This window comes from Quercus lobata, chromosome 11, assembly GCF_001633185.2.
Source record: "Quercus lobata isolate SW786 chromosome 11, ValleyOak3.0 Primary Assembly, whole genome shotgun sequence".
Classification (NCBI taxonomy): domain Eukaryota; kingdom Viridiplantae; phylum Streptophyta; class Magnoliopsida; order Fagales; family Fagaceae; genus Quercus; species Quercus lobata.
The window spans coordinates 45874715-45889554 of record NC_044914.1 but is presented as its reverse complement, the minus strand read 5'-3'; the positions used below and the strand labels follow the sequence as shown (position 1 = coordinate 45889554).

Below are 14840 nucleotides of genomic sequence, written 5' to 3'. Positions count from 1 at the left end.
AAACCATGGGCCATTCCTAAGGACTGCCTCACAGTCCTCTTTGACAGAAAACCGGATTAGAAAAAACTCCTTACCAAGGTCCACGCAATCGAGCCTTCCCATTGGCTTCCACAGAGACAACAGTCGGCCATGAAGGAATGAGAACCCAACTGATCTTCCGTAGACTTTAACGATAAGACTTTTACTCCAGGGAGACCGAATGCGCACCTTCAGCTCTTTTGTGAACGGAACTGCAACAAGCCCTTCACGAAGGCCGTCGCTTTCCGAGTCCGATTCCTCATCTGCCTCCATTAGCTCGGAAAAATTGAAGGCTTGAACATAAGCACCGGGTATCTCTCCCACGAGCTTATCCTTGAATGACAGAGGGTGTCGCGCATTCCCCGAACTCAAGGGAAAAGAAGTCTGGCCGTCCCTTATGTGACCCTCAAAATCGGCGTGGCTAACATTCTTCACTTTTTTGTTACTGCGGGCTAACTCGGCTTCTTCCTCTCTAAAGAGAATAGGAGCACTCATATCTCTCCGGTCCCACTTTACTTGTTTTTCTATGGGGTCATTTTAAGTATTATATATGTGTGTTTTGTCCATGCGTTTAGGAGACAAATTTCATTGTTATGGATACTGTTCATGGTGCATGAACAGTAGCCGTAATATTTGACTTTTTAACCTTTTTAGCACATCAGTGGATCCGTGCACTGTTTACAGGATCCACAAACCTCACTTTTCAGCAACTTTTTCATTAAAGATAGGTTCTCACGGTACTATTCACGCATTTAAAAATTATTTTGCTAGTGTTTTTCAGTTTTCTGTTTTAAGTTGTATCCAAACGAACCCTTAATCAAAGGTTGACACATGTTCAATTCACAATTGCATGAAATGTGCATTTGAAATCAAAAAAATTAAATAAAAAAAAAAAAAAAAAAAAAAAAAAAAAAAAAAGTCCTAACTATCTTAAAAGGTTGATGCATTTGACTAGTTACCTGAAAACAAGTTAGCAAATGAGTTCACTCTGAAACCGCAACAGATTATTAATCATCAGCAATAATTTATTTAAAGCGCTGATTATTACACATAGCGGAGTGTGTGCCACACTGCCACATGGCCCACATCAACTGAAATTGTGTTTTGAACACACGAGTTTTAAGGCTATGTGTATATGGATGTGTGCAATAGGCCGTGTGCAACCTACATTAACCATTTATTTATACAGGGGGATACAGTCAGGTGGCAATAGCATCATGTATCAGCATAAAAATCTTGTATGACAGTCCTAACTATCAATGGTATTCTCACTACATGGAAACCATCTTCCCAAATCAGATTGCCAAATGAGTATCTTCCTTGAATTCTTAGCTTGGAATGGAAAGTCACCTTGAACTTCAGCTTCCTTATTGTGGAATTAAAGAACAAAATTGATGGCTGGACACTAACAACAGTGCCTGCTGGGGCTTGAACAAAAGCAGTGTAAACAGAGTTAACTGGACCAACATTTGTGACCGTTCTTGTCACGGTTAACTTCTCCTTCAGCTCAGGAATGGAAATAGATGGCAGATTAAGATTGTCAAGGAAGTTGGCTGATGTGTAGCATTGGGTGCTAGTCCCAGTGACCGAACTGATGGCAGAATTATTGTAGCCCATTGCACAAAGAAAACGGGTATAATCTGAGACCCCCATGTCATATATAAGACCAGGATCTATGGCTTTGTTAGGATCAACATGACCACCTCCATAGTCGAATGGATCAGCCTGCTTATGGGGAGATCCTTCTGCCCCAATACATTCACCATATTCATCGTCCAAAGAAGCTATACAAGAGACATAGAATCAGTTGTGCACATAAATTTTATGGGAAATAAAATGACTGTAAACTTCTTTTGTCAACCTGTAGTGACAAGTGCAGACTTGATTGCAGCAGGGCTCCATGTTGGATGGATAGCTTTAAGAAGAGTCACAATCCCAGATATATGTGGACAAGCCATGGAAGTTCCTGAGTCAAATTTGAAGTTGAGTGGAGGAGGTTTTGTAATGACTGAATAGGGGAGAGAAGCAGGGGACCAGGAGGCCAAGATATTAACCCCAGGAGCAGCAATATCAGGCTGCAACAACATTCAAATACATCATCTTTGACTCTGAGAATCAAAGAACTAATCATTTTTTGAAATATTTCTAGTACCTTTAATACAGATGGAGATAAGGAACTGGGTCCTCGAGCCGAGAAGGATGCCACTTCTGAGGAAATCTGTTGTCCCACAGCTGTTTTTGTTAGGCTAAACTTGACTACAGGATTGCTGTTGAATAAGCATTTTATTAGGATATTTTAATTCAATAGTTGTCAAAAAAGTTATGCTTGCGATTTCTCTTTAGAATGACAAAAGGTACAGTAATAAGCAATTGGACTCTGTTATACAGAATTATCTGCTTCCAGCGCTTGGAAGCAGAAATGAACAAAAGGGTCATTAACATGCCAAATGTAAATTTTGGAAACAAAGCCGATTATTTTGGCCATTTATTAGTACAAGCTCTTTATGCCTACAAATCGGACACTTTTGACACAGATAAGGAATTACAGACGTTTTTATCTGTTTATTCTAAACTCAAAACTGTTACATGCATTCAAGAGATAATTATATCAACCTTTCCCATAGCCCTCTTGGAGGGTGGAGTTCACAGTTCCCCAGAACAACAGTTCTCTGGTGGAAAAAATAAAGGGAAATTTTGCCATTACGGTAAATAGCATTTGTTAGAATTGATGTTAAAATTAAGAAAGAGAGAAGAGGAGAAATAGTGAATGGAATAAAAATTAACATGATTTGGCCTAATATCCTCCATCCACAGAAAAAAAGCTCTTAATGGCTATATCTTTATTATTTAAATCTATGTATGACAATGATTGAGGGGTACATAAAGTAGAGTAAACACGAGACTAGAGTAATCCTTGGGTTTCTTGCACTAAAAGTAGGATTAGGAATAGTTTGCTTACACTAAAAGTAAGACCTAGTACAATGAACCTGGATTATGGTAATCGAATAAGGCTTTGACGAGGATTGGGCCTTGATATCTTTAATACCCCTGCTTAAACATAAGGTGAAAGCTTAAAGAAACCTTGAGTTTGGAATGTAAGACTTGAGGAATAGATTACTAGGTTGGATTGAATTGGATGCGCAAAGGACCATGCTTGATGTGGAATGGAATGAGTAAAACAGATCTCAATCACAGCAAAGGGCAGTGATCGGTGATGGAAGGTGGCTGAAGATGGTTGAAATGGTCAGTTGATGGCTACACTGGTGGCTGGAATGATGCATTGTTTGTAACCAAATGATGACAGCATCAACAACCTGTATGATGACATCTGCTGTGGACAGCATCATCAGCAATTGGCTTAAGAAGCATATCTAACCTTAATAGGCACAAGAGCAAGATGTTTTTGGAATTGATACTGGTGGAGTTGCATAGATCTATTACTGATCTTTTATGACTCAAAAAAGTACCTGAAAGGCTTGAATGGTGGTGAAAACTGAAAACACCTATAGGGGGTAGCACTACTGGTAGGGAGGCCAAAGAAGACATAAGAGACTCTAAAACCATATTAGGATTAATGTTGGAGAGTGAAAATGAGAATAGATAGAAATAACCAGTAGAAGGAAATTAACATAGTTCGAGATCATGGCCTACGTTCATAGCAAAGAACCATTAGTGGCTATATCTATTCCATGGAAATATATTTGTTACAATAAACCTATTGAAGGCTAAATATAGTATAGCAAACCCTAGACTAATGCTAGAGTTACTTACTTACACTATAAGTAATGTTATTACATATTGGATTAGGATTTTTAATTCCACATAGTGGATTTAGCATGAATAAGTTGCTCTGACAAAATTACCTGGTCGTCCCAATGTATGTGAGCAGAGTTGTCCCAATTACAAAGTCCACTTGGACACAAGCGATATCCCAGGATTCAGTAACCTCCTTTCTTGGAAACTGGGCGAAGATGAGACCAGCACCCTGAACATCCAGTACAGTATTTATAGCAATGGTAGCTGACCTCTGAAAACGAGATTGAAAACAAAGAACTACTTTTCCTCTTGCTAAAGTGGCATTTAGTGCTCCTGAATCACAGCTCCTGTTAAAAGTACGCACTATTAGAATAGGAATCCTCTAACATAGATAGAGGCTTCACTTAGAGTTCATGCCAACAAGATGCAAATAGCAAGGCATTGTACCTTGCATCATCTTCATCTGCACCACTAGCTGCTATGTCTTCTCCAAATACAATAGGGTGAAATTCGTTCATATCTTTCATTGTATAGAAAGCCTGACCCTATTTAAAAAATAAATTTTACTTCTAGTTCTAGGTTTTAGCAACAAAGAGTTAAGCATCAATAAGACAACTAGAATGTTCATTATGAGTCTGAAATTTGAAAAAGACTTTTTATGCATCGTTTAACAAAAAGCAGTTCCAGGGTCATATTCAGATTCTTCATATGACACCATAATCAATATTACTCAAACCTACTTAACAAAAATCTCTAGTTGGATTACCCCAAATATTTGCATATTGTAAAAAACAGGAGTTGAAACTGAGGATTATCGGTTACATAAACCTTGAAAAAGAAATTAAATAAACAGAAAAGAATATTTCAATGACTGTGAACGTAGAAGTGTCAAATGTGAAAATGATCTGAGACTCACTTGTTATTCTCATACTTTCATACAAAAGCTTCAAGTACATATTGTAGATGTAAGGGTACTTTTGGAGTTTTTCCCCAGGTAGGCTGGCTTTTAAAAGAACAACATGAATTGTAATCCAAATCTCAAAAATAGTGAATTCTTTACATTTCTTTAGGGACACAGGCATATTACCGAACCACATATTTCTTTTACATATGGACTGTTTGTTAGGTGAATTAGTTATAGTTATATTTTTGCAGTTATATTTCATTACAAGTTTGTTTTTATCCTGTCCCAATATAAGCAAAACATAGTATTTCATGACAGAAGAGAATTTAAGAAGTACCACAAGAGTTTGATTGTTTCCCATGGTGATCACAGTGGGGAAAGCTCTATCTATGGTGCTTGCAGCTACAGTTATAACCCATGGAGCTGTATTTATGACAGTCTGAGAATAAGGACCCGAATTCCCAGCAGAGCATACTACAGAAATTCCTTTGGTTACAGCATGGAAGGAACCAATTGACAAAACTTCATCAACATAAGTAGAAAGCGGAGGTGGTGCGCCAATAGATACTGAAAGCACATCTACACCATCAAGTATTGCATGATCAAATGCAGCAAGAAGATCGGCTGAGCTGCAGCCACCAGTAGACCAGCAAACTTTGTAGACAGCTAACCAAGCTGATGGAGCACCCCCTCTTGCTAATCCTTGAGCTAATCCCATAAAATTCACATTTTCTATTGGAGCACCAGCTGCAGTAGATGATGTGTGAGTACCATGACCAGAAGCATCTCTAGGAGATAAGTATTCACCCACATCACTTGTATTTAGCTTTCCGAATTCAGCTTCATATCCTTTGATATACCAACGTGCACCAATAATTTTCCTGCCCAAAGTATCATAACAGTAAGTAGTTAAGGCTAAAATCAAATTTAACTTAACCCAAGCTCCTTTGAAAACGGTGAAAGAAGAAAAATAGGATTAGTACTTCTAAATAGAAGGACAGATTCTTCAACTCAAACATGGATTGCCACGGTACTAACTAACATGAATTCTGGAATTCAAAGCACGCAATTTGATTGGATGCTAACAAAATTGTGGTACATTTTAATAATTTCAACAACTAAATTAGACCAAGTCATTGCTCCAAATTACATTGTCATTCACTTTGATTGCTAGAATGATCTTACAATTATCTTACCAAATTTGAGTTTTCTTCTCAAAAGTAGTGATAGAAAAATATATTGATTCTGTTAATATGACAATGATTTAATCAGGAAGCATACTCTAAGAAGACAAAAAGACTAAAATATCAAGCGAATGAACCTGTTACAGTGGGATTGATTGAACTTCTCTCCTGTTTGGCATATGCCTTTCCAATGAGATGGAACCTCCCCCATTCCCTCATCTTTGAAGCTTTCAGACTCGGGCCAGATTCCTATTCAACAAAATAAGCACAAATAAAGCCTGATCCTGTATTGTCTACAAGAATATGCAGCATTTCCACACTAACCTGTGTCAAAGACACCAATAATAATCCCATTTCCCGAATGACTCATTGAAAGAATTCCATTTGCAATTTGACGCTTTACTTGGAGAAAATCCCAACTTCTAGTTGTCTGCAGACTAAGAACTCGGTTTGGTACAACACTAACAACTCCTGGGAAATCTGAATTGTATCATGAAAAGGGACAATATCAACTACAAGCACTTGTTTGCAAAGCTCAAGTCTAATAAGAAAACAGAGTTCACAGTTCACCAACATTGTAACACCTGCAATAAGCTTGGCTTGTGACTCAGTTAAAACTGCAGCAAACCCCGAAAAGCCATGTTTGTAGCTGTACAAAATCGACTCCTTGGCAGCTTCATGGCTGTCAAATTGATATCACAAGCTCTTACTTCATTGTTGTTATCATAATTAGGTCCCAGTCACATACCTTTAGAAGCAACAAAAGTGGAAAATGCATTTGATGCACATAAAACTGTAGGAAACAATCAACACAACAGCCAAATACACAAACTTTACATCTGCACACACAGATTTGTTTGCTACTTAGCACTATGTGACATAACCTATGCCATTGCTACGACCACCGCTGATGCCACTGCATCAGCATGTTTTTAAAATCCAAATACAACCTCTACCTACCAGCATGACCAACTATATCACCAAAGATACCATGATACCTACTAATACATTGATAAATTACCACTAATCCCAAAAGCTGAAATTATTAGGAAAGTGCGAACTTAATCATTTAACCATTATTTTATTGGTTTGTGTGTATTTCCGACATATTCCAACAAGTATACTTCATTGATTACAACACTCAAATCTTCTTTCTTTCACATAAGAAACTCTTCTTCTTTCTTTTTGCCAAAACATAAGGACGTATTGAAACAAAAATGACAGAAGCTTCTTTTTGTTGATAATTTGATAGTTACAATGAGAGTGGAGGAATTTGAATCCTAAACTTCTTCATTAGAAACATCAGGAAGTGCTAGTTGAGCTTAAAAGGGTTAAGAGAGGTTTTACGGCATGCATAAAAATGCATGCTGACAAAGAGAATATGATACATTTAACAGCAGTAAATAATTAAAGATGCAAGTAGCCAGAGCACAGAAATTAAATTATAGCCGTTCTAAATTTTACTGAAACACATAAAAATTTAAAAAATTTGAATGAATGAATGCTGACTAAAAGAAATTAGAACTGAAACCTTCCAAGTATATTTGATAGAATCTCATGGTGGGAGTCTTGAACAAGTTCAGGTTCATCATGCTGTCTCTCTCCCATATACACAATGTGAACCTGCCAAGAGCATAGAAAAATACAAACCCACCACCAAACAAATTGATCAAAGAAACTAAATCAACCAAAAAAAAAAAAAAAAACAGAACAACCACCACATATAATTAAGAAAACTCCAACTCACATTGGATGAAGCAAGTGCTACAAGGAGCAAAGACTGTAGTTGCATAACAAGAACAAAGAAAATGATACTATGAATCCAAAGAGAAGCCATGACTTGAGAGACCTGAACTCAAAATTTTAACTCACTGCCTCTTATATATTAGCTATAAATGGGGCCCATAGGGATTTAGTTGCTCCACTACTGGTACAGTACAAGGCACTTGCATTAAGGCTGTGTTTATCACGCACAAACTGATCAACACGCATGTTTTAAACTGAAACCGTGACTCGCAATTTCAGTTTAAAAACGCGTACAAGTATGTGTGTGTAAGAGTCATTTCACTTGCATTAAACACCAAGATTGTTGTTGCATTAATGTGTGTACTACACTACATAATTAGCTTATGGAGGTTCTGTTACCGTTTGGTGAAAGGTAAAAGCTAGTGGACCATTGACATTGACTCATTGAGTGAGTGAGAGAAAGAGAGAAAGACTTGTCTGTTCGGATGTCTTATCGTGGGGACTGGGGAGGCAGATCCTAGGGGGTTGACTGTAATTTCACACAAAAATGAGACAATACTAAGTGGTGAGGTGAGGTCAATTCCCTCTGGTCGGAAATGTCGGATTCATATTTCGTATTTGCGTTCATTGTGGCTACTCGTATTCCATATCCGGTGCATTTGAACAGTACTTTTCTTTTTAAGAAATTGTTTCAACTTTCAACGTGTTTAGCTCATAATGCGAAGATATTATCAAACGTTACAAGAATTTACTAATTTAGTTAACTATAATTCACCTGCATAAACATTTACCCAGCAAAAAAAAAAAAACTATAATTCACCATTTAAACAGTATTATTCTTACAATCTGATTACCATCATCATCATATAAGCTATTCAAAATCTATTCTTAAATAATCACAACTTCACAAGAGACTCTACTACTAATAAACTAATTAAAACCCCATTATGATATACAATTTTATTTGTCAGTGTGAGTTTCAATCCTCACTCTTTTATTGTATTTATCGAATTATTGAAAAAAAAAAAAAAACCCTTTTACCTAGAACCCACCATTTGAACAATACCATTCCTACAATCTGATCACCATCATCTCATATAGGCTATTCAAAATCTTTTCTTAAATAATCACAACTTCACAAGAGACTTTACTACTAATGAGCTAATTGAAACCCCATTATGATATACAATTTTATTTGTCCGTATGACTTTCAATCCTCACTCTTTTATTATATTTATTGAATTATCGTAAAAAAAAAAACCTTTATAGAAAATAATACAACAATAAACTTCAAAAATGGTTTACTTCATACAAGTTAAGCAGTTCCTACTTCCTACTTCTTCATTCCCTTGAGTGAAACTCATTTTTTGTGGATGAGGCTGAAATTAATGATGTTTCATATTTGTTTTGATTGATAAAGTATCCGAGATTAAGGATTAATTTAAGCTTGTTGCTACCGACTAAGGCATTCCAGTGATGATGGAATAAGCACGTCATGATTATACTTACACCTTATTGCTTGCCACGTCAATTTATAAAGAAAAGAAAAGAAAAAAGTGTACATCACTGTTACGCACAAGGCAATTATTTAAAAGTTAAAACCCTACCCTTGCCCATGCAAAACTTTCAATACTTTCTTGCAAGCCTGTGAGTTAATTACAAATTAATAGGTAGCATTAGTATTTAGCGCCTCACTGTTTAAGAATATTCCATTCTTGACATCGTTTAGATTTTTATATATAGAGCGAGGTCTCATCCTTTCTTCCTCTAATTCTCATATTATCCTTAACAACGGCTGCAGCAGAAAACTTTTCAGGCCCATGAGTAAATTTCATGTTGATATATAAGAGGCGAATTGAAAAAGCTACTGATTTGTAACTTGTAAGTCAAAGCATTATTTCCAATGGAATCTATAACTGGTAGTATAATTTAGTTATTTACTTCAGAATGTCATTGGTGGTGAATATTGTAAAAGCATTTGTGTACTTGGCATGCTTTAATCTGACCCCTTTTTCAAAGCGACCATCAACTCAAACTTTCAAGTTTCCACTTTCAACCAATGTCATCCTCGAAAAACCCTCGAAAAGAAATCTCCCCCCCTTTTTATAAAGATAAGTTAATATATTTTCAACTTATAATTATGAGTTATGACGTTCTTATGATTGTTTTTGACCATTAGATTAAGACATCAATTAATTTTATGATATAGACAAGGTACTTTTCGATATTTTATTTAACAACAAGAGATTTTACTAATTGAACTAATTAAACTGACAAATTCCCTTATTTTGAATAGCTAATAATTATTTTTTTGAGAAGAAGAATCACTAATAATTAGTCTTTAGTCCTTAAGTAGAAATACATGTTTTTAAACCTAACACAATATTATAAGACATGTATCTTAATAAAAATTAGACTAATGTACATTTCTTTACTCGAAAGTATACTTTTGATCTTAAAATTTGAGGTTATTTTTATTTTGACTATTTATGTTTCAAATTTTCATTTAAACCCTTTGTATTTGTTTTTGTTTTCATAGCTTTGTCGACCATTTTAGTTAGTAATCTGATCGCAAAAAATATATATTAGTCTAAAAATGAAGCTCAATTATAAAGTATACCCTTAAGTGTGTCAATATTAATTTTATCTCTAAAGTTTTGATATTTTTCAGTTTATCAGTTTACTTCCATCAAATGGTAAGTGATCCCCAAAACAGCATAGTTTTAATTTTAATTTTAATTTTTTTCACTTTTAAAATACTAAAAAAAAGGAACAAATAAACAAAACAAAACAAGTATTTAAACAATTTTATAAATCTACTAAATTATTTATTAATAATCACTTTCTTTTCTTTCTATCTTTCTTCTGTTTTTCTTAGTATACGTTTGGCTCAAAATTAAAAAGCCAATTTATTTTATTATTTAGCTTATTTTTGTTACTATTCATGGGCCTTACTGCACTTTTTATTATTATTCATGAGACCCACTGTACTATTTTAATTAACTTTTACCTCTATCTATAATATTTTCAGTAAAAAATTTTCAATTTCAGCAAAATAAACGGATCCCAAACAAACCCTTATACTCTCTTATGGCAGTCAACTTCTCCTACACTCTCGTTCAATTGTGTTGGTGGTAGCTGAGAAAAGACATTGCGGTCACCCAAAGGAAATAATGTTAAGCTTAGAAGGAAGTTATAAGTGCACCATGAACCTATATATTCAGCCAAAAAAAGTGCACCATGAACCTAATTAATGAACACTATGACAACTGTTTCCATAAAGCAAATGAAACATATCCCTTTATGATTAAACAAATCCATTGGTGCATCGCTAGGCAAAATCTACAGTGAGTCTAGATATCATCATAGATTTATGTATGATTCTATCCCCCTATCCTACATTGCCAATTCCAATTGCTATCAAATCAAAAGAAGAAAAAGGAGAAAAAGTAAGATGCATTATGTGTTTATGACCTTCCATTAAGCAATATAAAGATGACGTAAAATGCAAGATTTAGATGTAAATAATGCAAGGTGCCTTCCGCTAAGCTTATATACAAAAAAGGGACATATATACTTTCGGCATTAATGATTGAACTGGAGAAAAAATCTTGTTGGCATATGTATATTGCTTTTGAATTATATTCGAAACAAAGGTAATATATAGATATTAAGGAGAAAATGGGCAAAGGCCCCTTTCAAAAAAAAAAATCCAACATTTTGCTCATTTTCCCAAACTAATTAGGAAAATGCCCCTCTTTTGAAACTCGATTTTTTCAAAATAGAGTTATAAAAAAGAAAAATAAAAATCCAGAGCCCTATAGTGGCGTTTTAAGGAACTTATAGTGACGTTTTTAAGACCTATAGTGACGTTTTGTAACTTGATCTCCATGAAATCGAGTTATATGCAATTTTTTTTCTTTTTTTTGCCTATAACTCGAATTCAAGGAGCTCGAGTTTCAAAACGCCACTATATGTCATTAAAACGTCATTATAGACTCCTTAAAAATGCCACTATAGGGCTTAACTCAATTTTAAAAAAATCGAGTTTCAAAAGAGGGACATTTCCCTAATTAGTTTGGGAAATAGAGCAAAATGCTGGATTGTTTTTTTTTAAATGGCAAAGGCTAATTTTTTCCTAGATATTAATCATTATTACTATGTTACTTAACCCACAATAGGTCTTTTTTGCAGTTGAGACTAGAGAAGTTATATTATATAGTATAATGCAACACAATTGACCATTTCTTTTTATCACTGTTAAGACTTTGGGGAGTTGTACCAGTGCAATCCAACACAATTGACCATTTCTACAAAAAGGCAATTTTTTATTGTATGATTTGGATTGACCATTTCTTTTTATCACTGTTAAGACTTTGGGGAGTTGTACCAGTGCAATCCAACACAATTGACCATTTCTACAATAAGGCAATTTTTTATTGTATGATTTGGATGTTCTCTCTCTCTCTCTCTCTCTCTCTCTCTCTCTCTCTCTCTCTATATATATATATATATATAAAGATAGAGGAGAACATTACTATCATATATACGTAATACAATTTAGTAAACAAATTTCCAGTTTCAGCTCTTGAGGGACAAAGAAACGCAGTCAAGAGGAAATAAATCAAACTTAACCTTTAGACAACTCCATTAGCTAGATCACTATCATAATTAGTTATAAATCAAACTTAACCTTTAGACAACTCCATTAGCTAGATCACTATCATAATTAGTTTAAGTACACCTTAGCTGTGCAAATGATTTTTTTGGACTTTCAAATTTTATGGTCCGTTTGGATTGAGAGGGAGGGAGGAGGAGTATAATAGAGTAAAGTAGAGTAGAACTGGTCCAAAATTAGCCTATTTTTAGCTAACTCTACTCTACGATCCCCTCCACTCCCCCTTCCTCTCCTCTCAAACCAAACAGACCCTTAAGTCCTTTGAAAATCATTTTAGGATTTAAGTGATAATCTAGGTAACATAGAACAAGCTAAGGTTAATAACATCTTTTGTTGTGTCATATATCTGTGATTTGAATCTCACCTCTAATTTTCCCCAATTTATCTCTAAAAGAATTAAAAATTAAAAACTCATTTAAGTGACCCATAAATAACATTTGCATTACTAAATAGTAAATACAAAGGGCTAATGCAGTAATGCTATGTTGACGACCTGATCTTTTCTGTTTTAAGAAAATACATATTTTAAGCCCTATAATTCAAATGTTTAACAAATTAAACCATGTAATTTTGAAGGCAACAGATTAAACCTTAAAGTTTTTTTTTTTTTTTTAATAGAAACAAATTAAACCCCAATTCATTGTATTTGAGGTTTAAAATAGGTTGAGGGCTTGATTTGTTATTTTTTTAAAATAAAACTTAATTATTTGATTTGTAACTTTTGAAATTAATGAGTTTAAGTTGTTACTTTTAAACTCTAGGATCTAATTTGTTACCCCGAAACTAGGGTTTAAAATGAATTTTTTTTTTTTTTTTTAATACCATACCACAGTTGACATTACTTTGGTAAAGGTTTCACAATTTGCTCATTATGGCATTTCACAATTTAGTACACAAAGTTTAAATAGTTAGACTTTGACTCAGTTGACCACTAGAGAAGATGGAGATGCTAGTGAGAATTGAAGTGGAATGTGAACACCAAGTTGCTGCACTAGAAGAATCAAGAATACAGCAATTATTTATTTGGTTGACGTTGTCACCATTAGAAATACTAATGCTCATGTGATCATGTCTATCTTGGCAACCATCAGGTCTATCAGTTGGTATTTGGGGTTTAACCAAAAAAAAAAAAAAGATCATGTCTATAAAACCCCAATCATAGACATGATGGTTGCCAAGAGTTACTTTTAAACTCTTGAAATTAAACCTCAATTCAGGTTTTTTTACTATCATATTTAAAATGTTGTGTTTGTTTGTATTGATTGTTGATTGAGTTTTCTCTGTTATTATTTATTGTGATTTTGGAATGATTTTTTTTCCCAATTGAGAATTTTAGTTTTTTAATGAATATTAGGATTTTGGTTGAATTTTGATTCATCGTTGTGTTTTCATATTGATTTTAAGTTTTCCCAGTGAGAGTTTTGGAGTTTTTGAAATATTAGTAATGGAATGGTTGAGATAATGAATTGGGATATAATAAATGATGTGTTCCTGATGAAATTAAGTTGAGGGAAATGGTTACTTTCTGTTGAAATCTATAAGGTTGTGTATTTTTTTTTTTAAAAAAAAAGAGATTATTGCAACATGCTGCTAACCCCGCAGCTCGAATCATTTCCCTCCTAGACCCTCAAGTACTTTGTGCATAGAGAGGTGCCAATTTAGCTATAAGGCCTTTGGCATTGTGTATCGATTCTATCGAACAAAATGATTTATCGATGTGCATGCGTGTGTATGTTGGTTTTTATGAATATTGGAATTTTGATATATCTTTATTTGCTTGTATGTCGCTTATCTGGCTCCATTATTTGCTCTCTTTTTTTTCTTTTCTTTTTTTACAACGATAGTTAGAGGTAGGAGATTTGAATACTAGATATTTCTATAAAAAACACAAAGAGATATCAATTTAGCTACAAGGCTCTTGGCACCTAATTATTTATTGTTAATTTTTTCTAGTTTTTAAAAAATTAAATTTGCTTGTAAAAACTCATGTGACAAAGAAAATTGATTAAAAACTTTTTGCCGTTGTGGTGGTGGTGCTGTGGTGGTTGGGTTTGATTTTATTTGGTTTTGATGGGTTTTTTATGTGGGTTTTGTGGTTTTGAAGGGTCTTTGATGTGGGTTTTGTTGGCTCTGGGTTTGTTGGGATTCTGACGAGTGGTACCATGGCAAATTCTGATGGTGGTGCTATGGTGGTGGTGGTGCTATGGTGGTTGGGTTTGAGTTTGTTCAATTTTTTTATGGAGTTTTTGATGTGGGTTTGTAATCAGATTTTTGAAGTGGATTTTGTTGGGTTTTCTGAAGGTAGTACTGTGGTGTTATTATATATGGTTGTGCCATGGATTTGTTGTATGTGGTGGTGTTGTGGTGGAATATTGCCATTGTGGTCTATGCTAAGAGAAGAGAAAAAATATTTTTATTGAGGTTGATGTGTAAGCATAAAAAACATGGATAGCTAAACTAGAAAAAATATAATTTTTTGGGTTAAATTAGCTAAAAATTTGAGGAGACTGGAGTGAATGCTCTAATGAAACAATATTCTCACATATTAAAGCAA

General features: G+C 34.4%; 1 protein-coding gene across 3 annotated transcripts; it reads right to left on the bottom strand.

Moving 5' to 3' along the window:
• Positions 1-1000: 1000 nt before the first annotated feature.
• On the bottom strand, positions 1001-7923 carry LOC115968757 (subtilisin-like protease SBT3.9). Of its 3 annotated transcripts, XM_031088252.1 has the most exons (11): positions 7610-7923; positions 7394-7485; positions 6447-6544; positions 6187-6342; positions 6000-6111; positions 5016-5559; positions 4222-4319; positions 3882-4121; positions 2171-2285; positions 1880-2093; positions 1001-1802 (listed from the first exon to the last, which is right to left on the bottom strand). In XM_031088252.1, exons 1-11 carry the CDS (start codon positions 7697-7699, stop codon positions 1234-1236), a joined length of 2328 nt encoding a protein of 775 aa, XP_030944112.1. In that variant the 5' UTR covers positions 7700-7923; the 3' UTR covers positions 1001-1233. The 3 variants fall into 3 exon arrangements, with proteins under 3 accessions (XP_030944112.1, XP_030944114.1, XP_030944113.1); XM_031088254.1 differs by lacking the exon at positions 7610-7923 and having other exon boundaries at positions 6437-6610; positions 7394-7450; XM_031088253.1 differs by lacking the exons at positions 7394-7485; positions 7610-7923 and having other exon boundaries at positions 6437-7351.
• Between the last annotated feature and the right edge of the window lie 6917 nt (positions 7924-14840).